Genomic DNA, 26,236 nt, shown 5'->3' with positions numbered 1-26,236 from the left:
GGATGGCTCAGAGCATGGCTGATTAACCTTGAAAAAAACCAGCTCTGCCCAGATGGCTGGCAGCTGGCAGCAGTGCCTACCCACGGGGGTTGCTGCCTGCAGCATGAGGAGGAAGGATGAGTGCCACCAGGGTGGGGACCACAGTAGGGGACAGTGGCCAGCGTGTCAAACCGCAGATGTTCACACCCTGGTTGTCATCTTAGCTCATTCCCACATCTGGGAGATGCGTTTCAACACCGTGTGTCCTTTCAAGAGCTGTGCTTTTCCCAGGGAGTGGGTGGGGGTTTGGGGAAAGACAGGGGGGTTCAACAGGAAGGAAATATGGAAGCCTGGAGACGGTTCAGGAGAGGCAGGATTAGGGCTCTGGACACATCACCCCGGCAAGGAATCACACCCAGATGTCCCGGGTGCCTTTTGCTGCTGCTCGCTCGGGTTTACGCCCAGCTCTGCTCAATGGGAGTGGGCAGGGGATTTGGCTGAGGTTTTCTGAGCTGGTTGGAGCTCCAAGCTGGGTGTCTGGAGTGGGGATCTGCTGCATCCCTCTACCACCTCATGCCCCCCAAAACCACACAGCCCTTGGGGGAACTCGGATCCACCTATGGGCACTGAAGGACACTTCTCAGTGGGATGTCCCTGAGCAGGCTGTGCCCAGATCCTCACCTCGGGGGGCCTGGCTCCTTGCCGGGGGGTCCCACCCCAGAGGGGTCTCTGCCAGTGGAGCTGGTGGCAGTGGACCTGTGACCATCGCTGTCAGCGCTTCCCACATGTCCCAGCCCAGGGTTGCCTGGCTGGGCTGCTGCTGGGGATAGTGGGTGGATTGGGGACTTGGGGACAAGATTTGGGGCCACCTGGGTGCTTGGCAAGGATGGGGCTGAAGCTTAGTTGAAGCCTGTGGTTGTCACACTGGTGGAAATGCTCCATCAAAGTGACTCTGCCAGGATCACCTGGCAGCCACCCCAGCACCTTCCTGTCCCCAGTGCGGGGCTGATTCCCAGGGAAGCTCAGTCCCTGGGGGATCAGGTTGCTCAAGCAGTGGTGAGGGGACAGTCCCCTCCCTGCCACCTCTGAGCTCAGACAGTTCCCAGGTGACCCAGACACCAGGCTGATGTCTCATGATGGGGTCAAAATCTTTGCACTTGGTCAGGTGACTCACGCACCCTGCTTTTGCCTGGGGCCCTGTAAACCCAGGGGGAGCGAGCAGGCTGCCCCACATTGCAAAGATGCAAGATGCTGCTTGGTGAAAGGCTGGCAAGTCACAGTCTGTGCCTCCACAGTCCTGAGTTTGCCCGTGGGCAACTACCAGCAGCACATCTGACCCCCCCTCCAAAATGAGGCTGAGCTATTGCCTCAGCTCCAGCCCTGCTGCGCTCGGGTTTGGGCAGGTTTGTGGGGACAGGGACTTCTGCCTAAGGCCCTCCCCGGCTGGTGCTAATCCATTTAGGCTCTCAAATAGCCTCCCTTGGCTGTACTTAAACAGAAAGGTTGAATTTGAACCTAAAGGTGCTGATTTCTGGGAGTGAACAAGGAGACTGTCTGGATGCTGGTACCTCCATTTCATCATCCACGTACCGACAAGAGAGGAGAGGCTACTTTATACTTCCTCAGGTGTCAGATCCAGGGGGATGGGGTGTCTCCAAAGAGCTCAGTCAAAAGAAGCTCACCCCCCACTGCCACAGGAAGGGTAATAAATGGCCAGGCACTGGCAGTGTCCCTGCTCTACCTCTGTCCCCGATGCTGGCGGCTGGCCCGGGCCAGGGGACTATGGCCACTGCCCATGGACACTGTTCTAGCTTTGCTCCTGAAAGCATTTGCAGTTATTTTTGGGCAGTAATTGCCTTTCCAAATATTTGCCTTGGTGTTAGTGCCTGCTGTGGGTGTAGTCCCAGCTCACAGCTGGGGCTCCATCCTCTGCTCACTGCTGTGCAAAGCGGAACTCTCCCAGCTGTAGCATCCTTCATACAGCCCCGTGGCACCTCCATGTCCTGGATCCCACCTCTCCCCATGGGTCACTTCTCCCACCCAGCTCCAGAGAATCACCCAGAGCATCTCTCCAGCGTAACCCGGCCCCCCAAAGCTCCCACTCCCCAACACGGGTCACTCACAAGCCCAACTGTGGGAGAGAAGACTCCAAGACTTAAAACTCAAGAGGGGCCTGAGAAGATGATCCATGCACTGCACCCAGAGGCTCTGCTGTCCACTCTCCTCCAGGCAGGACTATGCGTGGAGCAAGGCTGGGCCAGGGACACCACGGCTTTCATCCTCCAGAGCCCACTTCAGCCCTGGGTACAAGGAGCCGCAGCAGCAGGTCCATGGCTTTGCCCTCAGCGCTTTTTACTCATTAGGGGTCCATGTGCAGAGTGAGTCCAGCCCGTGAGCTTGGGCAGCTGCCAACGGAGAGGAACAACACCAAGTTTAGCGATAGGTCTATTTGTGTTGCAAGCAAGCCAAAAAACCCCCAGATGACAGAGCAAAGACCCTTCCCCGCCTCCCCACCCCACTGGAGAGCTGAGCATCGCCCTCCAGGGCTGGAGTGAAGCTGGGAGCCTTCCCAGCATGGCCCTGACAGGGAACCAGCCTGTGCGTTACCACCGGGGGCTGAATCACTGTATTGCAGCCACCACTGCTCTTTCAACATAGGATTTGGCAACCCCATGGGCTATTAATAGAGCTGTACTGTTTTCCCTGGGCCCTGGGCCGTGCTGGACGGGTGCAGGAGAGCAAAGCAAACTCTAAGGGAGGTGAAGCACTGAGTTTACCTAAGGAGAGGTCAGATGAGTGAGGAAATAACCTGCCAGAGAGCAGGAACCGGAGCGGTGCCCTCTCCCCCTTATCGCTTCCTGTCCCCACGCTGGCTGCGCCAAGCCAAGTGGGAACAATGAACAATGGAGCCAGCGACGTGGCGCTGGGGGACGTGCCACCTCTGCTTCCTTCCCAGCCCCACGGAAGCCCAGGGGCTCCCGTTTTCTGTGGCGCGGGGGGAAAGACACTGTGAAGGGATTGCCATGGGATGGTCCGTTGTGGTTGCTGTTCTTCCAGCCTGGTCTTTGACTTCACTCATCGGGTGTGAGAACAGCGAGGTCCCTGCATGGACACCCACATCACCCAGCTTGGGGACAGGGCAGGACACCGTAGCCATGGGTGCAGTCCCAGAAGGAGATGCTGGAGGTGGAGCACCTCTCTGTTGGGAAAATATGAAGAGAAGGTGTCCTATGAGGAGCTGGTTCAGGCTGCTTGTCCCGGCTCCATCCTGATCTCCAGCTCCAAGAGGATGGAGCTAGTGGTGCCCTTGAGACCCAACCTCTGAGTATGGGGTGGAAGGGATGGAGACCCCCATCACAGCCACCCTGCAAGCTACCACGGGCAGCGTGGGGTTGGGTGCTGCGGGTACCTTCCCTGTGCCTGCACCAGGAGCACGGCTATATTTTTAGCAATGGAAACACCAGGCGGAAGAGCCACCCTATGCAGCGAGGAAACCCATCCCACCCAGACACCATCCCTTATCTCACATCACAGCTCCATCCTGCCTCTGCACCCTCTCTTCCCCACCGCAGCTCCTCTGCCACCTCCAGCCGTGCCAATACAGCACTGGCTGCTTCCTGTCCCACCCCCGGACCAACGTCTGTCTGTCTGTCTGTCTCCAGATTCCCCCCAGGTTGCTTCCCATCACTGTACTTCAGTCGCCAGCCCTGTCCCAAATCAGCCAGCAGCCATGACATTGCGTGGGCTCAAGGAGCTGTTTTGGGCCTGGGCAGGGGAACCTGCTGGCCATCGTGGACCATCCCTGGGGCTGTGGAACCACAGGACCCTTCTCCCATCCCCCTGGGCAATGCCAACAGCACCGGGATCACAGCTCAGGGTACCAGGATGGTTTGCAAAACCCTTGTAAAATTGGGTGGGCTGAGCTCTGGCTGTCCACCTGTCGGAGGTGATTTGAGAAAGCCTCGGCAGGAGACCAGCCTCACCCAGAAACCGCCCCAGACATGGCTCTGTCACTGCTGGCAGGGCCCTGTGGTGAGAGAGGGTGCTTCCGTGGCAGGGGAGGGTGCTCCATGGCCAGGGAGGGTGCTCCGTGGCAGGGGAGGGTGCCCCACGGCAGGGATCATGGCCAAGCCGTGCCGGAGAGGAACCTGCCACGCCGGCTGGCAGCAGGGAAAGCACCTCTGCCAGGCTGAACTACCAGATGAGATGGAGTGACTGGTCCTCACGGTCCCCCAGCCCTGCCAGACCCCCTGTCCCCACACAGCACCAGGCACCGACGAGCCCAGGAGACACAAGCCAGCCCAGCAGGTCTATGTCCTGCTTCACATCCTGGCAGCGCTGCCAGGACTTGCTGGCGCGGCAGCTGCCTGCGCACAGGCAGATGTGTCCTTCCCGTGCCCCCGCTCCTGCCTTGCAGCATCTCCCTCCTGGGGACAATGTCCTCTCCCACCTCCTCCCTGCTACAGCCTTCTCTTCCGCTGTCCTGCAGCTGTATCCCTACAGCAGAGCCCGGCCACGAAGAGAGGCTTAGCGGGAGGGACCGTGACCATCAGTGGTCCAGGATGGGCTGAGAACAGCCGATTTGGAAAATTCACCTTCCGCCACAAGGACACGTCTTTCACTGTCCTCTCAAAGGGTGAAAAAACTGGGAGAAACGCCGGGATTGCCTCCCGATGTCCCCCGGTTTGGAGAGCACCCAACAGAGACGTCAGTGGGAGCAGGCGGGAGTGCGCCAGCTCCTGAGTCAGCTGCCACCAAATGGGCTTTCACGCTGTTTAATCCACCACCCCTCGGCCCCGTCGTGCAGCGGGCATCTCTGTAACCTCTCCTCTAAAAGCTCTTTAAACATGGAAAACACAACGTGAACCCTTAACGTTCCCTCACGCTGCTGCTGCAAGCCTTCCTCCCTCCTAAATGATGGTGATGGCTCTGCAGGACTCATCGAGGATGGCGAAAGACCAGTCAGACCACAGCACTTGGGGAATTTCCTATTGTTTTAGACAAGAATTTAAATTGTTTTGCTCTCCAGGACAAACATAACCTTTTTTTTGTATCAGTATTTTGTCTTCTGATCAACCACTGATATTTAAACAGCCACTGAAAGGCTCCCAAAGTGCAAGAAATGCTTGCAAATGCCACCTTGGTGTAACGCTGAAATAAAGTACCATCAAAAGGAGAGTTTGGTCTGAAGCCTTAAGTACTCAATACCATGTCTATCAGGAAATCTACCAGTTCTGCAGCTCAGAGTGCACCTCACTACCATCATCTAGGAAGACAGATCTGTGGTTTACCCAGCCAGACATGTCTTTTAGTGTTAAATGGTTGAAAAAGGACCCGATAGCATCAGCGTTCGTTGTGATATGGCGTCACTTCAGCATCAGTATGTGCTGAGACACAGAAAAGTGGTAGATACAGACACAATCCCCGCCGCGATCGCTGGCTGCCTTCCACAACTTTGCTCTTCCAGCCCGGTGGGATGCACTGTGTCCCTCACAGCTGCCCCCTGGGTCCAGAGCTCTCCTTCCTCCAACTTGCTTCTCACTCAAGGCCATAAATACACACTAAATATTTCTTTCTGCACCAGTTTGTCCCAAGAGCCACAGGTGTTCAAAACAACCTAGCACATAAATGAGCATGCTGCGGCATGCAGCCACAAACTGTCCCAAGCATCCCTAATATTTTCTCCCTGTCCATACATTTCCTGGCACATATATGCCTTGATAGATTTCCCTAAGTGCCTGCTTGTGCTACACAATGAAAATGACATTTTGTATTTTAAAAAAAATCTCAACAAACTCAAAGCCAGGCCCGTGCACGCTGATGTGATCTGGGTCCCTGACCCGCACCCCTGCTCACAGTCAGCAGCTCCAGCAAACGCAGCTGCCAACCCAGTTTGATGCCAGCAGCGTGGGACACGGACAAGCATGTCCCTTCCCCGTGTCACCACCAGCTCTGGCACTGGACCCACTGGCTGGGCTCCGCTTGGGGCTCCTGGCACCCCCAAACCCAGTCAGGAGACTCAAGCTGATGGATCAGCTTGCCGCACATCGATTCCTGGGTTCAGTTTTGGGCCCCCCACTCCAAAAAGGCCATTGAATGACTCAAGCGTGTCCAGAGAAGGGCAACGGAGCTGGTGCAGGGTCTGGAGCACAGGTCTGATGGGGAGTGGCTGAGGGAACTGGGGGGGTTTAGTCTGGAGAAGAGGAGGCTGAGGGGAGACCTCATGGCCCTCTGCAACTCCCTGAAAGGAGGGTGCAGAGAGGGGGGATGAGTCTCTTGAGCCAAGGAACAAGCGACAGCACAAGAGGGAATGGCCTCAAGCTGCACCAGGGCAGGGTCAGACTGGCTCTTAGGAAGTATTTCTTTGCAGAAGGGGTTGTTGGGCGTTGGAATGGGCTGCCCAGGGCAGGGGGGGAGTCCCCATCCCTGGAGGGGTTGAAGAGTCGGGTTGACCCAGCGCTGAGGGATCTGGTGGAGTTGAGAACGGTCAGTGTGAGGTTCATGGTTGGACTGGAGGATCTTCAAGGTCTTTTCCAACCGAGATGATTCTGTGATTCTGTGATCCTGCTGTTGACGTGGGGGCTGAAGCCTTTAGAGCTGGGACTCCCCAGCCCTCTGGGCTTGCCACAGGGAGCAAACAGCCCCTCAGCCACCAGCATCCCCACAGGACCCCGCTGGATAACTGCTCCCCGATCCCCCACTGCTTTGGTGTCTACGCTCCAGCATCAATTAAGCAGAGGCAGTAATTTTCGCAGCCATAACGGAGATGTGGCACTGACCCCTAGTGACAAGCTGCTGCTCAGTGCTGCGCAAGAGAAGGACTGCAACTGAAAAAGGACGGGCGGCCAAGAAGAGCGGGGATGTGGGGTCACTCCTCGTCTCGCACAAACCCTGCCGAAGGAAGGGAGCATTCCTGCAGGGCTCGGCGGGCTGGGGGAGCGTTCCTGAAGGGACTTGTCCACCTCTGCTACCCCCAGTCCAGGACACCAGCCCCTCCACTCACCACACTGCATCCAAGACAGATGCAGATGGACCGTACTCGAGAGAGAATTTATTTAAGACAGCAATGACAAGCCCAAACGTCACACTTCACCTGCACCAAGAGGAAGAGCAACGCTGTCACAGCAGCAGTGGCGTCATTAGGGACAGGACGGGAAACGACTGATGTACAGTGGCGTAACGACCTTATCCAGCTGAGGAATGACAGGAACTCACAGAGGATCAGTTGGTGCCCTGACCTACTCCTCCTTCCCTTGGGAATCCTCAGCTGCATGGCAGGCTATGGTCTGCATGCTCCAGCTTATTACTTTAAATACATACATTTTGGCTCTAAGCCTGTCATTAAATCCAAAAATGGTCTGTTTCAATTAAGGGCTACAAGAAGAACCCAGGACTAATGGTCTATTTCTGGGCATTTCAAAATACTCCCAACCATGTGGGCCGCTTGCAGATGAGAAATAGACTTTACAATGCTCCCAGCAGTTCCTTACCATTCATTTTTCCCCTCCCCAGTAACTTCAGAGCCATACGGAGGAGGAGGAGGGGGAGGAGGAGGGGGAGGAGGAGGAGGATCCGACCCTCCCGGCACACCTCAGCAGTGCTGTGGAAGGGAGCAGAGGTTTACTGAAGTGGGTGGGAAGATCATCATGGCATGGGTGGGATTAGGCAAAGCTTCCTTCCAAAAACACGTCTCTCCCCAGCCCACATCTCACACCGGCCCTCAGGTCCTCCAGCAAAGAACGACAGACCTTTTGCTGTCCCCAGGAGATGGGCAGAGGCTGGAAAGCCACTTCCCCAGCGTCTCTCCACCCAGATATGGATGTGAAGCAGCTCCACTCCACCTCAGAAGGCTCTGGCCCCAGCACTGCCAGCCTTGCCCTTCATCTCCCTCCCCTCATTTCCAAAGAACTGGGCTTTCTGCAAACCTCACTCCCCGCACCGTCCCCAGCTCAGGAGGCACCAACCTCACCGCTGTCACTGAGAGCAAAGAAAAATCAAGGCTGCAAATAACCCCCTGGGCATGTAACCAAGAAAATGCCAGCATTGAGCAAAGCCATTTTCCAACTGCCCTCTCTGGGGATTTGCTGGCAAATTTTTGTCCCAGCTATTCACAGCTCTTGTGATGACCTGAGCTCTGGCCTTCCTAATAAAACTGCTTTAACCAGATACTCCTCTTACCCCCAAGGATGAACATGCTCACGAATTCGGTTCACAAGTCAGGTGTAAACACAAGCGGGTGCCAGTTTAAACAGCCCTGGAGTGGGTGGCACTCTTGCCCTCCCAGCTCCTACAGCGCAGACGCAATTGCTTTTTGAGAGCAGGGCTTGCTGACACACAACACTAGAGCCACTACTGCAACCAGTGGGGAGAGAAATGTGCTTTTTATCCTGAAATCACTCACCCCTTCCTGCTCTGGGGCACCTATGTGAGACATACAGAAACTACAGAGCAGGGCTGAGCTGATTCGACTTTTCCAGCGTAGTCTGTGGTGCAGGTGAGCCTCCAGCGTGCGGTGAGCTCGCCCCAGCTCTCCCCCAGCTACGGGGTGGGCTGAGTTCCTTGCAGCGAACTCCCTGCAGATCTCTTGCCTCTTGCTGTGAAATACAATCCCAACAGCAGCCGTGGCGGGGGGGTCCAAGGTGTGGGGTGTAACGGACACATTTCTGGCACCAGAAATCACAGCCACTGCAGAATGACCAGCACACTGCAGCAGGGCACTCACACGGAGACTTAGGGGCTGTTTTATCCCTTCACTGTTAATTTACAGCTGAAAGCACTCCTCTCTTCGGTGTAAAGGTTCATGGAGGGGTGGGAAAGTGATTAAGGTTTTCTAGGCACTGTCCCATATCTTTCACTGCCCCGGGCAGGGGGATGCTCAGCTCTCAGAGCTCGCTGTGTCTCTTGCCCTGCTTCTCCCTTGCCGCCAGCCTGGGGGCTGTCCCCCGCAGGTCTCTCCCAGGGGACCCGATTTTCTCTGCCTTGGTCTCCTGGGATGGTTCCTCCTGGGTGGTGGTGTCCCCTCCGGGGCTTTCGGGTGGGCGCCGTGCCGTTGGCGTGTCCCCTTGGCGCTGGGGGGTGTGGAGGGGGAGCTCGGGTGCCGCAGTCTCCATCATCTGGAGGAAGTCGTAAGCGGGGAGAGGCGGTTTCCAGTCTTCCTCAGACAAGGTACCTGAGAAGCAAATACAGTCCCGGGTTAAGAAGGTAAGAGTTATGCAGCCCCACTCCACAGAGATTTCTCTTTCAAAGGAATTACGGCTTTTTTTGCCCTTCCAGTGAAAGCAAAATGAAAATATTTTCTTAAAGATCACCTTCTTTCCATCAAAACTAATACCACCACCCCAATTAAACCAGGGGTGCATTAGGATTTACTGGAGCTGGCAGAGGCTCCACTCCCTGAAGGCTATGGGGGTCCTCTCTCCTCAGACACCCCCTCTGCAAAGGTCACACCGGGGTCTGTCCACCAGTGAGGGGATGTTTCATTCGGGTCTCAGATAACTGTGTTAATGACTGCGCATTACTGAGACACCATTAGGAGTGAGGGGAGACTGCTGTCTATACAAGGAGGAAGCAGTCCCATTACGTGAGGATGCTCTTTAATTTACGCTTTTAAGACTGATCACACGGTTCATAGCACTTAAAAGCCTGAGGAAGGAGGATGTGATGGTTGGCACAGCCCTCGGCCATGCCGTGAGCTGCTCAGCCATCAGCTCACCCCTCCGACACCCCTGAAAACTAAGGTCCCTGCCTTAGAGACCTACATGACAGCTTTTAGCAGTGGCAATGGGAAGAGGTGCAGGAGCACAGCTGGCTCACGGGGTTCTCCCAGCGATTCCTAGGTCAGAAATGATGTCTTCAGCTCCGGCAAGAGCCTACACATCCTACACACCAGGCTGACACCAGCTTTTGGAACCACTTGCTTTGAAAGGCTTATTTTAAAATCCACAAAGATCAAGTGGAGTCACCCCATCGCCTTTCCGGAGTCTGGAGCAGGTTGGCAGTCAGCAATTCCCAAGATCCCTGGAGCATCCCATGGCTACACGTAAGACAGGAGGAAGGCACATCCTTCAGCAGGCTGATCCAGGCAGGAGGGATGCAGTGAAAAGCTCCATGGTACAAGCCAACCCTTTATGTCCCAAAGACCACAACAAAGCACCAACTTCTTTACCCTCTCCCATCCAAAAAAAAATGCTGGAAGGTGCCTTAAGAGCAGCTATTTCTTACGCTGACACCTGGGATTCAGGAGATTTTTTATTAGCAAGCTGTTCACAGCAACCGGAGAGCACAGCCAGGTTTGGGGAGTATCACGGGGAAGAGATGTCGATTCAGAACTTGGCTCTGAACCTTAAACAGTCCCAAAGCAAACTTGTGAGTGCGGGTATTCTCTTCTGGCCGGACTATTTGTACTTCTTCAGCTGAAACTAGCATAGCTAGTTTTTCCATCATTAAATTCCAGGGCAGACAATTTATTGCACGTAGCATCTTCTCATAAACAGACCAGAGCTAACAGTGTGTGCTTAGGAACGTTACAAACGCGCATCCACTTACTGCTGGGAACCTCCAGGCCTGCTTTTAGCTTCTCCAGCCAAGACAAGATGTTCAATTCAGTGATGGACTGCTCTGAGGGGAACTTGAATACCTGACCCCCAGCATGAAAGTTCACCCAGATGAGAACAGGCAGCGAAGGCATGGTGGCAAAATATGCCTTCAGGACCCCGCGTCCCACCGGAGTCTTCTTCCTGTGGGGAAGAGGAGATTCAACTTCCTCACCAGAGGTTTGGCAGCACAACAAGACGAAGAGCTGAGCAAGCACCAAAGCCCTTGAGCCACATCCAGCAAATTTTGCCTACGGGACAGCTGTAGAAGTTCACTGCAGTATTTATCAACTCAATGCCTTAAGCAAGACTTCAGGGTCCAATGGGGAGCGAGTGGGCAGCAGATTAGATGTGTAAAGAAATCCTCGAGCAGGAGGAGCTGGGGCAAACTCTGTAGGTGGGTGTGAAATGTTCTCCACTGTAAGTTTTTAAGGACAGGGGAGACAGGAGCGGGACAGATCCTGCAACCCCCATGGTTAGTCGCTGTTTGTAGGCAGAGCTACCAGCTCCCTCCAGCCCAGCTGCTGCCACTGCCCCGCGGCTGCGGCAAGTCCCGGGGCTGGAAAGGCAGGAGGTGATGACGAGGGCTGTGCTCAGGAGGTCCAGCCCCTTGGGCAGCTGCTGGGTGCTTCCCTGCAGCCCGAGGAGCTGGGATGGCAACTCCCCCAGGTGACACAGAGAGAGCTAAGAGAGGACACGGAGATGGAGGCACAGCAAGCCCATGAAGTCACTGAGTGCTTCCAGCACTATTTTCAGGCTGAGAGTGATGCTCGAGGTCCGAGCTGGCTCTCGCTATGGGAAGGAGGTCCTCTTTCTAGGACTGTGCTATTCTTTCTGAGCCAATGGCCGTATTTGCCCTCTTTTGTGGTAACGCACTTATGTTCTGACAAAGGACAGCTCTCTCTTTCGCAGGGAGAGCAAAGGCAGATGTGTAGGTGGGGAAGTTCCAGGGGCTCTCGTTTCTTGTGCATTACTGGCAAACGAATCGTCCTCTCTTTGAAAACATGTGCATTCCCCGTTAGCTAAACTTCAGCCCACGCTGCGAGGCATTTCCCAGACTTCAAAGCACGCTATGATTAAGACAGTGAGGTGTCTCTGGGCTTGGGCAAAACAAACAGAGGTTAAAAATTGAAAACGCAACTAGGGAGGGGAGGATTAAAAAATATCCCCTCTCCTACAACTTTCTATTTCTTAGCTCTTGGAGTCATTTGGTTTCTTGAATATTTTTTAAGTTTGCCTTACGGGCTTCTTCTGGCTGTCCCTTCTTCTGAAAAGTCTCCCCCAGTCAACAATCAGTAATTGCCCTGTTGAGTTTCCCTCTAATTGCAGGTGGAAAAATCACCCTAAGACACTCCAGGAGGGCAAATTTACTCTTTTCTCCCACATGCAACAAAAACACAAATAACACCAGAGCCAGGGTCAAGCTACCACACGATATCTTTGAGAACATTTTACTCTACTGAAAATTATTTCTTCAATCAATTAAACCTTTACTAATTTTACTTTGTCATGCAATTTTGCAGCTGCCCAGAACACATACTGAATCATTGCTAAATGCTTTGACCTCCCAACTCATGATGACTTCAGACCAAATAATCACATTACCAGCCAGATAGTGTTTTCAGTAATTGCAGACTCAGTTTTTTCTTGCCCTGAAACGCTAAGAGCAAGCTAACGGAAAGAGTAAAGAGGTTTTTATACACTCACAAGTTCAACCAGCAAGCCACAAACTCTTGCTGGGGTCTTCCTTTTGTCAGCTTCAGCATTTCCTTGCTTTCTATTTGACCGATGTCACCATCGCTGAACACGATGAGGAAGGGCTTTCTGAGTTGCAAGTAGCGAGGCAGATTTTGCACGGTGATTTCTGGCTGCAAGACATCAAAACAAGAAGTTGGGGTTTATAGGGAGGAGAGCACAGGACAAAATTAGACTTTCTGTCCTTAGGTGAGGGGTGCAGGGGCTCAGCAAAGCTGTAGGGTTCATGTTGAATGCAAGCAGCTCAAAAACAAGTGTGGGTGCTGGGATCTTGGTGCATGTTGGAGATGCCTACGCCCAAGCCTGCCTGTTGCAAGCCAAGTCTGTGTGAGCAGCTGTGCACTCTGAGATGATGGGACGTGAGCAGAGAAGGCAGAAGCAAGGATGGCTCAGCCCAGCTCCACGTCTTACGGCTAAAACCAGTCTCTGACAGGCATGTGAAAGAAGCAAGGAGCAGACACTGCAAGAGGCCAAGCCACCACAGCAGCAGGTCTGTGACTACGGGCACAAGCCAGAACATCGACTTCCAGGGTCTCTCCTCCCATGAGACCACACAGCAAACAGCAGATTTCTGTCCAGACTATCTGATCCAAGCCATAAAATTTAAAAACAAACGTAACTCAGCATGATAGAAATAATGAGCAAACATATTTATTTTGCACAGCTCCACGCTATAACCAGTGCTTCTGCAAATGACCGCAATGGAAAAAGGACACTTTTTTTTTTTTTTTTACTTACAAAAATGTCCAGCAATTCATATCTGATCATCTGCACCATGTCCTGCGTGTTCTGTTTGGATAAAGTGATGCCTTCCACGCTCTGACCTCCACTCCTGGCAAGGAGGAGGGCTGGGGGAGAAACCGCGTATTTACGGGATCTGAAAAAGAGGGATGGTCACACGAACCGGCTGGGGGATTTGGCACACACCAAATCTGCTGCAGGCAGAGCTGGTATCCTCATGGGGAAAAGTGGGGACAGGGATGCAGGGGAGGGAAAGGCTACTGTTAGAGGAGGAGGAAAGGGTCACGTTCCCCATCGCCCCCTCTCCAGCCCCTGAAGCATCCTGATTCGATGGGGAGAGACAGGGCTGACGTGTTCCCTCGTCCTTCTGAAACAACCACTTACCCAGCTTGCACCAGACACTAAATACATACACACACAAATCCAGACATTTCTTCTGCAAAAAGGCATCAGCAGCTAAATAATTGGAAAAATCCAAACCATCACCATCTAAACTATTTGCTGGCACTTCTCTTTCATTTTCACACCTAAGGTTGGGTGGTGCAAACACCCACGCAGCGCTTTACCCTGCCTCCCAAGCCAAGGCAAACAGAAGGTCTTAGAGCCCATTTGAGGGACACCAACCTACACAAAATAAGCTTCAGAAGATCTGATTTTTGGCTTGGTGAACACGGGCAATTTTGCTGAAGTCCAACCCCACGTTAGAGCCACACACACAACCTGCGCATGTATACTCTTGGTGGAGAAGCCAGCTCATCCTTTGTTCCCTGATGTTCTTCCGGTTAAGAGGGTTCAAGGGTATTTAAAGAAAAGCTGAGAAAGTGGAAAGAGCAAAAATAGGAGAAGTCTAAGCAATGAAAGGGCAGGGGGTACACCAAGATGGGAGAGCAACTTTCTGGAAGCCTGAGGAACTTCAGTCCTGAAGGCTCCAGATGTCAGCGCCCAGAGGAAGGGTGTGACGGAGGAAGTCAGCTGCCTCAACACGTTTTTTGAGGGCATCTGTAGTTTATTTTTCAAAAGCTGCTGGTAATTTTTCAAAGGCTGTGACAGCAGAATTGCTGGGGAAGTGAGTGAGGTGTAAGGACGTTTTGGGTTGTGGAGATGGGGAGGTGCAAAGCCTTCGATTTCCTTTTCAAAAGTACTCTGGTCCATCTTTGGGTTTTTTTTTTTTCCATATGAGAAAGATGCAACACAGACTCAGCCTACCGCAAAGGCAGGTCATAGAAAAGTCATGTTACAACCAATTGCACTTCTCTCCGTGGTTTGCCCAGGCAAAGTTCTGTTTGGACACTTATTTTAGCAGTTCTGAATGGGATCGAGATCGGTTCAAATTTGCTTAAAAAAGTCTCAGTGTTTGCTGGTTTAGTCATCAATGACAAAGCAAGTGGAGGGAACTGCAGATAACACATGTCCATGATGGTCACCGCATATGTAGGCCTTTCACTTCCTCCATCGCAGCACTTCTCTGGAAATGATAGGTCCACCGCAAATTTCTCATGGGCACCCTGGGTTTGCACTCATGTTTTGACAAAGAGCAGCACTGATGAATGACCTTGGACTTTCTTGAGGCCTTCAAATGTTGTGAATCCTGGTGCTAAACTGTTCTTGGGTTTATCTGAGCCATTTCAGTTTCATTTTGCAGTATCCTCTGCTTTTTTAATTTATCTTTGTAAATCCAGCCCCGAGCTAAGCCTTCTCCTTTCTGCCCAGACTCACAAGCTCCAGCAGTGAGGGAAGTTGAGTTTTGCACTTCTGGTCATGGCTGGGAATCCTTTGATCTATTAGGAAGGTCCTTACCTTTCCTCTCTGTTGTTTTTCAAATTAACCTTTATTTGCAATCAATTAAGAATAGTAAGACCCTAGAAAATTTATAAATTCAGGGATTTTGAACTCCTTAATCTTTCATAGGTCTTAAAGAGACTCTCTGGCTTCTCAGAGGAGGTAAGGACTCTTGTTCCCTATGTCTAAATACATCAATTTGTTCAGCAGCCTTTGATAAGGAAGTTATGGCCAGAAAATCAATAAATTCCCCCTCTAATAGCTAGAGTCTACCCTGAAATCACTTCTCATCTTACTGGTACTGAGTGGTTGTATTGTTGCTTACAGTAGCTTTCTATTTATACAGAAGGGGCATTTGATGGGTAATCTGAGACTTGCATTTAAATCAAAAACATCTGCAAACAAATACTTGGCAGGAATCTATGACATCTAAGTATTTGAGAAATAAATAATGGCTTCATTCAAAGCATTTCTTCCTTAACATGTTGGGTTTTTTTCAGTAGTTACCAATCGAGCAGGTGCTTGCTGAGCAGTTTTGCTAACAACATTCTTTGTGTATTTTGTATACCTTTTTCTCTGGGAAGAGGGGAATCAGCTTTCCATGACCTGAGAGTCACAAACATTTCCTCCTTGAGTGTTTAGCAGAAGAATAGCTTTTCTTTTCTTAAAAAGGGAAGTGAGCCTGGCTCTTGCATAAGGAATTCCTGTAAGTGTTTACTTTCTACTTACAGTTGAGAAGATGACCATGTACAGTAGCTTCACCCACAAATCACAGCCAAAATCCAAACTTGGCAGAATGATTACCAATATAAACTGTATTAATTATTCCAACTAAACAGGAGCACGCTGCAGACTGCGGCTGGAGCAGGACGATGGAGGTGTGTTCTTGCATGTGTCATTGCTGAGAGAACACAGGCTTTTTCTACTGGTATCTTGTTTTGTAAGATCACCCTGCCCTCCTTTTCTTTTTTTCCTTCTATCAGCTGGGCTGAGATCCTTAGGGGTGAAAGGTCTTTTAGCTTGGGGGGTCAGGTTTTTCACCCTGATGCTGCTGGTTGTGAATTCTGTACCTGCCCTGCGGCCTCTCACCCCAGCACTGAACAAGCCTGGCACTGCCTCGCTTCTAAGACCCAACCACGGCCAGTGCTTTAAGCACAGTTTGGTTAATAGAGCTGTACTACCAAGATATTTGCATTTTTATTCTCCCTGCATACCACAAAAATACCCATGTCTCACCAGACATGCTAGGGATGCATCGCATCTGTAAGGAACTAATGAAAATAATCCACTGTTGCATTACTGACTGTTAAACCCACACCTGGAAAACAGGCCAAGGACCTTCCGGGATTTTTAACTCTGCCTTGATAGCTAATTCCTGATGGAAACGAGATGCCAGGACAAGCTGAAGATTCCCCCTGGATCCAGCTGTATTTATAGGCACTGAAGCATCTCTCAGTCTAATCCAAAGTGCTTTGCTCCTTGCTGGCGTGAGTCTTAATGACACCGTTAAGTGCACAGACTGATACATGCTCAGATCCCATTAGCTCCAATTTGGCTTAAAGTTAGGGCCACAACTGATGTTCTTATTCAATCAAAACTGACCAAGAAAGCCTTGACTTCGCCTTTACCATACGTGCAGGAGGAAGGTCGCTATATTTTTCTAGCACTCTTCCTCCAGAAAGAGGATGTACCTCCCCAAAGCTCCATCTGGAAATGGTGGTAACATCTTGCTCTTGCCAAAGGCAGGGAAACAGGTGGGCACATCTTTCAAGACAGAAAGATCCATGGTAAGATGAACTGTTGAAAAGATAAAGGTAGGTTCTTCCCCATCTTTGGCAGTCGCAAACATCTCACAGCCAGATGCGAGTGCCCACCGGGAAGCTGGTTGAGACCCAAAGGGGTTTAATGACTTTCACAGGGCTGCAGAAAGGCTGTCTGCTCCACACCAAGGTGGCTCCACGGAAAGACAGCACTTATTTCAGGGCTTCCAAACCATTTTCCAGCACTCAGACACAATGCCTGCTAGCCAATAAAGCCTGCAAGTAGTCACAAGCAGCCTCTTTTGGCTCCTCTTGGCAACTGGGGGCAACCATCAGAGCAAGACTCACACATACACCCCTGGCTTTGCAGCAACTGCCTTACGCTCCCCTTCCCCATCCCCAGGTCAGCGGGTGCTTTTGCAGCATCAGGGCAGGGAAGAGGAGACGAGAAGGTGAAGGGACTGCAGAAAGAGGAAGACCAGTTACAATTCATCACTTCTTCCTGATGGAAAGAGAAGGGCAGAAGTGTTTTTTTCTTCCTCACACACAGATCCAAGCTAGAAGCTATCATTTTTCCACCCTGTTTTTTCCTCTATAAAAGTTTAGTCCTGTTTGCATGAGGAACCCAACAGATGCATGGGGGCTGGCAGGGCTGGAGGACTGAAAAAACCCAGAATGAACTTGAACAGCAGGAAGGGAGGTGGCCGCTCATTTCAACCGGGCTAAATGAGTTGACCATGGACAGGCTGCAAATCAGTGGCAGAGCCAGGGCTACATCTCCCTTTGGCTGAGTCCCTACCAATCTCCTTACAGGACTAAGTCACTCGTAGCTGTTTGTGGCTGCTGTTAAACACTCAGCACTGCCAGAGACACTTGCTCTAGGCATTGACTTTCACTAAATGCAGATCAGGTTGAATTCTCCCCAAAGAAAAGGAGAAACAACTTACAAAGTCAAGGCATCATCTTCAAAATACATCCCCATTGTTACATGGCCACTTAAGATGCTTCCAGCCTCTTCGAAAGCTTCCCTGGCTGTAAAAAAGACAAAGATACAAAATAACACAATAGAATGAGAAGTGTCAGCTTCCTCCTGGAAATCAAATGGCTGCCTGAATACATAACACGCTCCCACAGCAAACTGTCAGCTGGGAACAGAACTACGATGAGAGGCTCATGAGAAATGGATTCATCTCGTGGCTGCAGGCTATGGGAGGAGGAGCTGGCAGAAAGGATCAGAAGGAAAGTTGCTATTATGAGAACAGTACTTGCTCTTTAGCCACCAGCACTGAGTTTCCAGGATCTGCACGACAGAGGCACTGCTGGAAAATGAAATGTCTTTAAGGACTTAAAGTCCGTAAGTGTTCTCTAAAACAGGAGAGCAATTATAAATCTAAACAGAAATCTTATAAATCCCAGTTCCTTTTTGGAAATGACTGATGATGACTTAACTGGAGCAGTGCTAAGTGCCCAGCAGATAAACCAAGTTAACAAATAAGTTAAACAGATAAACCCCAAGTTTGTTTTCATTTTATCCAGTTCCTCAGAACAGGCAGGGTCTTACAGGCATCCAGCTAGGATAGGGAAGGTCAAAAAGCTAAATGCCTTGCAGACACAGTGTGCTCCACCGCTTTGTACAGGTAGAAAAGAGAGGGCAGCACCTCTGTCGACACAAAACCCACGTGCAGTTGCTGCTGGAGTCCACTGCGAGACGGTGAGGGCAGGTTGAGGATGGGGAGGAAAGGACTGGGTTGGGGCTCTCTTGATCCATCACAGCTGAATCTATCCATGCTGAGAGACCAAAAGCAGAGCCCCAGAATGAAGCCGATTTCAGAGCTGGTTTATGCCATTATAAAACATCCAGTTTTAGGCAGCTGGATCCACGGGAGGGACAAGCTTTGTGAGAACATGCAAGCCATATTGCGTGAGTCTGTAAAATACGGTTATAGATCAGAGATCAAAACCACTGCTGCCAAAGGTAGGGTGAGAACGGGGCACATTTCAACATCACCACCCCTCCCCCTTTGTATTGAGCAACTGACAGCAACAAAAAAGGCTCTTCCGACACACTCTTTGGAGAAGTCAGGTTTTCCCAAGAATTAAGGTTACATCTCAGATACAGCCACAATACGCGTTGCTTTGTAACTTAAATAAGATCTCATTCAGATACTATTTAGTGTTTCTCGTAACGTTCACCGCCGTATCACAACTGGCCAGCCCAAGCCCTGGGGACCGGTGACTCAGACTTCAAAAGACTGAAGCTGGCTCACAACTGGTCACTTTTTGATTCTTTGCCTCCTGCTTTCCAGCTACACTCAAAGCCGTATTTTCCACTGTGTCTCCCTAGAACCACAGGGACCACAAACTTCCCTTTATGCTATTTTCCTTTCCAAATGGAAGCTTAGATCCTTAAAGGAGTGGCTCACTGAGGGTCCAGACATGGTAGGAAACAACACACATACAACAAAGCTGGTGACACAGCTTGGCTGGTTCATCTTCTGATATAGAGAAACCACCATCGTATGGGTTTGACATTGGTTTCCAGCTCTTCAGTCTTTGGTCACTTGATTTTATCAGTGTTGAGAGAAAGTAACCCATAGGAGCAGCTGATAAGGATCACCGAGAACTTCACCAACAAGCCCTTTGTGAACTTGTCTGTGCCCCAGCCACTGGAGAAAAGGCCATGGGGCAGGCCGTGAGGATGGCCTGTGCCATAAGGCACTAAAGGACACAGCCTGACACGGAAAGAGCAGGTTCACATCCACACTTCCTCGGGAGAGCATTTCTACAGGCATTTAACTTTAAACACCCACTTGAGACATAAGCCCGTGTTGAAGTGCTGTCCTGCAGCGACCCTGGCTGCAGGAATTCTCTCCTAAATCAGGACAACCTTCAGCAGAGGCTTATTCCTTTCATCAGGGTCATTCCTGGTGAGATCTTCCCTCCCTATCACGCTTCCAAATTTTTCCATATTTTGGACACTGTGCCAGACCCATGCACCAGCCTTCATTTCTCAACAGCTCACAGCGACAGTCTCTTAGATCTGTGCCAGAAACCCCCCCAATTCACACAACCCCACTACACACAAGAAGCACTATTAAATATTTCCTAGAAAATTAGCTCCCCCCTGAGAGCACTAGTTTAATTCCCCACGGGGCCTGATCATGTGCTGCAGCACATGCCTCGAGCTGGAGTCCCAGCTGCCTTCCCCGACAGTTGCCCTGAATTGCACAAGCCCAGCTTTACTGCTGGATTTGTGAACAAGAAGGAACAAAACTGCCAGCTGAGGAAGGCTCTACAGCTCCTGCAGAGTTTCTGGAGGCAGGATATGAGCACAACCCCTTATCCCTCTAGTAGAAGGCATCTCATGAAACCATGCTCTCCAGCAGCACCTGTAGCATCTTTGCATGCTGCCTTCCCTTGGTTTACACCGATGCTGGCAAGCCCTAGGATGGTACCAAAGCTTTGCAGAACACAGGTATATTTTTAAACATTTGCCGCGTGGTTTAGGACAGAGTCTTATTTCCAAGTATGCTTCCAGTTTCTGCAGAGCAAACAAATTTCTCTCCTATAAGTCCTCAAAGTTTCCAGGAAAATGCTCGTTTGTTGCCCTGGTAAAATCATTCACCTCTTGGTAATAAATTTTAATCATGATTTTTCCGATAAGCCCCTTTTAGCTCAGACCCATTGAAGGGCTTCTTAACATAGTTCTGATGCTAAGTGTTGGAAAAAAGCCAGGGCTTTATTTAACTGGACATCTCATTGCTCTGTTTCAGTTAACGAGAAATGGTAATGACATGGCACGTTGCTGTTTCAGGTTAGAGCAGGAATTCTTGCCATGAGTCAATCATTGGAAATTCCAGATAAGCCTGCAGGCTGATAAGAGCAGCAATGCAGTTTCCCTGGGTCTGGCCTGGGTTTGGTGCCAGTACAGCTGGCTCCAGTTTTCTGCTCCCTCAGGTTGTTCTGCATGACGCTCCGACACCCTGCAGGTTAGAGGCTGTGAAAGCACCACGTGTTTCATCTCCCTTGGCATCTGCGGCTGAGTTACCCCAGACTGCGGATGCCATTCGAGATTACTGAGTGTGCCCGAGGGAAGAGGTAATCTTGTGGGCTCCACACGGAGCTGTCTGGAAACCTCCAACACTTGTTTGCATGGAAGGAAATGAACAGTTTTTACATAGGAAAGAGTCTGAGCTCACACATCCAGCCAGATCCAGGCAGGTTCCTTCCATGAACCCCTCTCACCATCCCCATGTTGTCCAAGGTCCTACCCTGGGGCTAATCCAGGCTCCACTCACTACAGCAGAGAGTGGAATATGTGGAACAGAGGGAAGATTTTGGAGCTCAGCTGATGAAAACCAGGGGGAAATGGGCTAAAGGTTTTTTGAGATAAGATTTTCTGCTATATTTAACAGACTTAGACCCTCCAGAAGGCAGCAGGCGTATTAGCTGGCAGCTGGCTCGGTGAACACAGCCCAAGTGTTTTCTGGTTGGTTCCAGACGTTTTACTTTGTTCTTACCTCTCAGCACAGTGGATTCCCTCTGGACCTCCTTATGTGAGAAAGTAGCTTGGTTTGCATATAATCAAAATTTGCAGGTACAACAGAGCTTCAAAATGAAAAATAGTCTGAAATTTTGATCTTAAGACAGATCAGAAAATTCTCCTTTTTTTTTAATGCAGTAATTCCCAGGGATAGCTGGTAATTGAGAGACCGTGGTGTTGGAAGGTCCTAGCTCAACGCTGTGGATTTGACTGAAGCATGACATGGTGTCCCCTTTCCAGACTGACTTCATTCCCTCTCCCTTGTTAACATACACGACTGTCACACGAAAAATCACTGTAGCTCTCGGGTCAATCTTCCCATCTTTCAGAAAGGCTGTGGAAACCCAGCGGGTCCTGGACACAGCTCTGTCATGCAACAAATTATACTGGAGCAGCATCTGAGTGACCAACAGCACCCTACGCAGCAGGCAGGGCAGGGAGAGCATCAAGTTTCAGCCACTGGCCAGGACCACACTGACCGAGACTTCAAAGCAAGACAAATTCAAACAAGTTCAGAACACTCCTGCCAGCAACTTTGTTTAGCATTTCTAGTTGACGTTCACCACTCTGGGGGCTGTGTCCACCTATTTCAAAGTCCACAAGTGGATTTCATTGAGATGTTCACATTTCATTCCTTCTGATGTAAGAAATTTGTAGTTTATCTTATTGCTGCTTTGTTGGTTTTCTTTTAAAAAAAAGGTTTTGGACTGTGTGTTGGTTGCAAGGACTGGGACTAGCACATTTGCAGGAGGAGGAGTCAGCAAGATAACTATCAATCCAATAGTGTAACAGGCTTTCTTTAAGAAAGAACAGGCTGTGACATGTTGCATATGGACTACAAGAAGAGGCTGATGGATCTGGGTTTGTTCAGTCTGAGGTTACTAGGGGTTTTAATGGCAGCCTACAACCGCTCTTGAAGGGGATTCATAAAGGGGACAGAGTCAAACTCCTCACAGTAAGGGGCAGGAGGTACAACAGGGACAGGAGGCACAAATCACGGCTTGGTAAGTTCAGATTGGACATCTGCAAAAATGTCTTTGCAGAGACAGGTTGGGGTTGTCAGATGCCACCCCACTGGCTGTACTAGAAATGCCTGGCAGCTGCACGTCCTCTAAGCCAGGGTATGGACCTTAGATCCCACATCTGGAATCACCCATGGTCTTCTATTTGCAAAAATAAAAAGGGTGGTGCCAGGCAGGCTGTGACGTGAGCAAATATGCTTAGAGAAAACTAAACACGAGGAACTTCCAAGCACCTGGAATCACCCCTCTCCCATCAGGAATGAAGCTGAGCGCTTAACCCACAAATACCACACTAACCTTCACTCGTGGCTGTGCTGAATACTCCTAGAAGCGAAGTGTGGTGATAGGATGACAGCTCAGATGGAAACTCTCCTCTTAAATATCCTTCTGCTTCGTCAATTGTGGCCAGTTTCAGAGGGCAGGGAACTTGGCTCCTATGGAAAGGCAGAGAAACAACATGGGCTGACGCTGCCTTCACTTTTGGGATGAAGAGACAAAACAACAATGTTTTGGTTCAACAAATGTCCATTGGTTTCTTGAACCAAAACAACAACGCCCCAACCCAATATGACAACCGTTATGCCTCTTCAGAAACAAAAATCAGTCTCCTGGGAAGAAAGGACAACGCCTAGTCACAGAAAGGCACTGGAGCTTCTTATGGGGAAGAGAGAACAGCCCTGAGCCAAACTGGTTGCTCTGAGATCCTTGGAATCCCCATTAAAATAACAGAGAAGGAATTCCATCAAAGAGAGAGGGACAGCAACAACAGATGGATGCACTGTTCAAGAACAGATGTTCCCTGACATTGACAAGCACAAAAAGTTATTAAGCTAACTTCCAAACCAGGTCTGCAATCAGATCTGACATTATTTTTCCAAAAAGGATTTCGATTACACAGGCCGTGAAGCATCCAGAACATCATCTAGCAGATGTGCCAATCTTACTGCATGGGGACTCATTAACAGACACTTACAGCATGATGAAGCTGGTCAGTTCTTCAGTTCCCCACATGCCATTGTACATCACTGATCGCTCTCCCTTCTCATAAATCTTGATAGTAGGAAACTGAGTGACATTCTCCTCTGTGCAAACGCCAGGCCAGTCCCAGCAGTTTACCCGAGAAAGCAAAACCCCCCGAGTTCCTGGAGTGGAAAACAAATACGTAAAAATAATATGAAAAAAAAAAAACCCAAATGGTTGAAAAAGAGAAGTTTTTGTTAGCTGCTTTGGATATTACTGCACATATTTGTATTAATGCTGCCAGAACTCCTATTTGTTTTGGCATGCATCCTGCAGGGCTGGATCCTAACACACTGCAGGCACATGGAGCGAGCCCAGGTGGGCTACTGCTGAGAAGTTGTTGGAGTCAAATGCTGCTTTGTGTGGGCAGGATATCAAAATCCAGCCCCTAATACACAATCCCTTCGAGTACAGGCTATCTTCCTCTTGAAATCATTCATGGATATGCCTTACACTTTTGAGCATAACTATTTTGAGTAACTATTTCCAGCCTGCAAATGTATTAAATACCTCAGCAAGTGTGGATTGATCCAAGCAACAGACCATGGAGGGAATAAACTCAGGGAAGTGGTAGGTTGCACTTCTCAAAAGGAAATTCCCAGAGACCTTCACATCTGGCTGGTTACTCAAAGCAACACCATAAAACCCTGAGGCAACTGTCCAGGAGCATAAAAGGCAGTAAGAAAAGGTACTGGAAATACCGTAGGAATAAGGCCAAGACAAAGAAATTATGCAGGCCCTCACTGGAAGGGGGAAGGGGGAAGGAAGAGGGAAGATAAAGCTTGGCTTGGAGGAGGCTGATGTATTCAAGGCTGTTTCATTTCTTAAGGTGCCCAGTATTGAAAAAGTGTTTGTTCTACCTAAAGCATGGAGTCCAATACACAAGGAGCAGTTGAAGGTCACATAAACATGACAGATGTAACGGAGGCTGGCAGTCTGACAGCATTCACCCCATCCCACCTACGCAAGCTGCTCATCTCCACACCACCAGCAGGTACCTTTAGGACCTTAAGAGCGAGCCTGGGGTCTCACAGGTAAGGGAGAGGGAAAGGGAGAGCACTTGGGAATTACAGAGCAGTCAGTCCAACTTTGGTTTCTGGTATTAAAAAGCTTTTTACAGGTCTGACTAAAGCGATAAACTCAAGGGATTCAAAAGCAGTGAAAAAAATTGCCAGTCAGAGAGGGACCTGGGGATGTTGATTGCCAGCTGGCTGAATAGGAGCCAGCAGTGTGCCCAGGTGGCCAAGAAGGCCAATGGCATCCTGGCTTGTATCAGCAATAGCGTGGCCAGCAGGGACAGGGAAGGGATCTTACCCCTGGACTCGGCACTGGTGAGGCCGCACCTCGATTCCTGGGTTCAGTTTTGGGCCCCTCACTCCAAAAAGGCCATTGAATGACTCAAGTGTGTCCAGAGAAGGGCAACGGAGCTGGTGCAGGGTCTGGAGCACAGGTCTGATGGGGAGCGGCTGAGGGAACTGGGGGGGTTTAGTCTGGAGAAGAGGAGGCTGAGGGGAGACCTCATGGCCCTCTACAACTCCCTGAAAGGAGGGTGCAGAGAGGGGGGATGAGTCTCTTGAGCCAAGGAACAAGCGCCAGGACAAGAGGGAATGGCCTCAAGCTGCGCCAGGGCAGGGTCAGACTGGCTCTTAGGAAGGATTTCTTTGCAGAAGGGGTTGTTGGGCGTTGGAATGGGCTGCCCAGGGCAGGGGGGGAGTCCCCATCCCTGGAGGGGTTGAAGAGTCGGGTTGACCCAGCGCTGAGGGATCTGGTGGAGTTGAGAACGGTCAGTGTGAGGTTCATGGTTGGACTGGAGGATCTTCAAGGGCTTTTCCAACTGAGATGATTCTGGGATTCTGCGAAATGAAGGTCGGTTCTGTGCACACTCTCCATGAGCCCAAGACATGGTGCCTGCAGCTCCAGCTTTTCTTTCATCTGCAGGTCGGGCAATGACCAGCACACACTGCTGCTGGTCCACGGCTAAGCCTGGCAGATGAACCATCACTGGTTTCACTAGCCACCACCCCTTGGTTGCCAGCCTCTCCTAACCTGCCTCCTACCTACTTACAGGCTTAACCAAGGACAGCAGGGCTGCGTACAGTCCTCAGGCCACGCGTCGTCCATGCCCACTGCAGGAATGCTGTATCTCAGACATCTTCATGCCTTCCCTAAATTTATTTGAACAGGATTCAAGAGTTACATGGGAAAGATGGGATGAAACCTAGAGACAAGTACACACATGGAGGCAGACCATCGCAGTGTCCTTCAGAAACCAGGGTCAGAGCAGGTGATGAGGATTTCTCAAGAGTACGGCAGATCAAAACAGCCAAGCTTTCTTCTCTGTCTGTCCTGGGTTTGATTCTGATCACTATTTTCATTAAAGGCCTGGCTGATGGAAAAAAAACCACGCGCATCCAATCTACGAATGATCCCAAGCCCAGAGGGGCAGAAAGCAATTTGAAGGGCAAAGTGTAACAACAGCATTCTGTAATGAGAAGCAGGATGCACAGATATCATCAGTGCTGCAGAAAAGGGCAAAGCTCATTCTGGGATGAACTTTCAACAGTGTCTGCAAGACATGGGAGGAAAATGATGCTCTTCTGTCCCTGTGAGACCTCTGCAGAGTCCAGCAAGACAGGCTGGGAAACATGTTTTTGGAAAGGCTTAAGCAGATGAGAGGGAATCTGGAGATGTTTGAAAGACATGCCTCCTGAGGAAAAACCCAAAGAACTGTGTTTCTTTTGATTGGAAATTGCCTGGAAGAAAGAAACAATAAAATCTAACAATACATAAAGTCTGCTCTGGAGGCGACAGTGAGATTACTCTCTCTTGCCAGCTAGGCAAGGACAAGCAACAACGCATTCCCAGGTATTAAATATTCCCAGACCAAATATTAAAACAAGCTACTGAGAACCAAGCACAGCTGAGTCGTCTTGGCAGAGAAGCTGCAGAAGGGTTTTAATCACAGGTTAGAAACGTGCCTGCCAGGGATGGGCAAGGCATCTCCACAGACAAGGGTGAAGGCAGAGGTGACCTTAGCGTGTGCTC

The 26,236-nt window shown here is 50.4% G+C and overlaps 1 protein-coding gene across 8 annotated transcripts in view; it reads right to left on the bottom strand.

Moving 5' to 3' along the window:
- Positions 1-7,010: 7,010 nt before the first annotated feature.
- TXNDC16 (thioredoxin domain containing 16) overlaps positions 7,011-26,236 on the bottom strand; it is a 41,695-nt gene continuing 22,469 nt past the window's right edge. For all 8 annotated transcript variants that reach the window (XM_074821129.1, XM_074821127.1, XM_074821130.1 and 5 more), the window contains 7 exons: positions 23,145-23,313; positions 22,469-22,605; positions 17,554-17,638; positions 13,065-13,203; positions 12,279-12,439; positions 10,525-10,715; positions 7,011-9,148 (listed from right to left, as the gene is read on the bottom strand). In XM_074821129.1, the coding sequence (XP_074677230.1) occupies positions 8,862-9,148; positions 10,525-10,715; positions 12,279-12,439; positions 13,065-13,203; positions 17,554-17,638; positions 22,469-22,605; positions 23,145-23,313 (1,169 nt within the window). In that variant the 3' untranslated portion in view covers positions 7,011-8,861. The remainder of the gene's footprint in view (positions 9,149-10,524; positions 10,716-12,278; positions 12,440-13,064; positions 13,204-17,553; positions 17,639-22,468; positions 22,606-23,144; positions 23,314-26,236) is intronic.

Source organism: Strix aluco, chromosome 4 (genome assembly GCF_031877795.1).
Source record: "Strix aluco isolate bStrAlu1 chromosome 4, bStrAlu1.hap1, whole genome shotgun sequence".
NCBI classification, from domain to species: domain Eukaryota; kingdom Metazoa; phylum Chordata; class Aves; order Strigiformes; family Strigidae; genus Strix; species Strix aluco.
The sequence above is the reverse complement of the archived record's forward strand: the minus strand, read 5'-3'. Positions and strand labels throughout refer to the sequence as shown.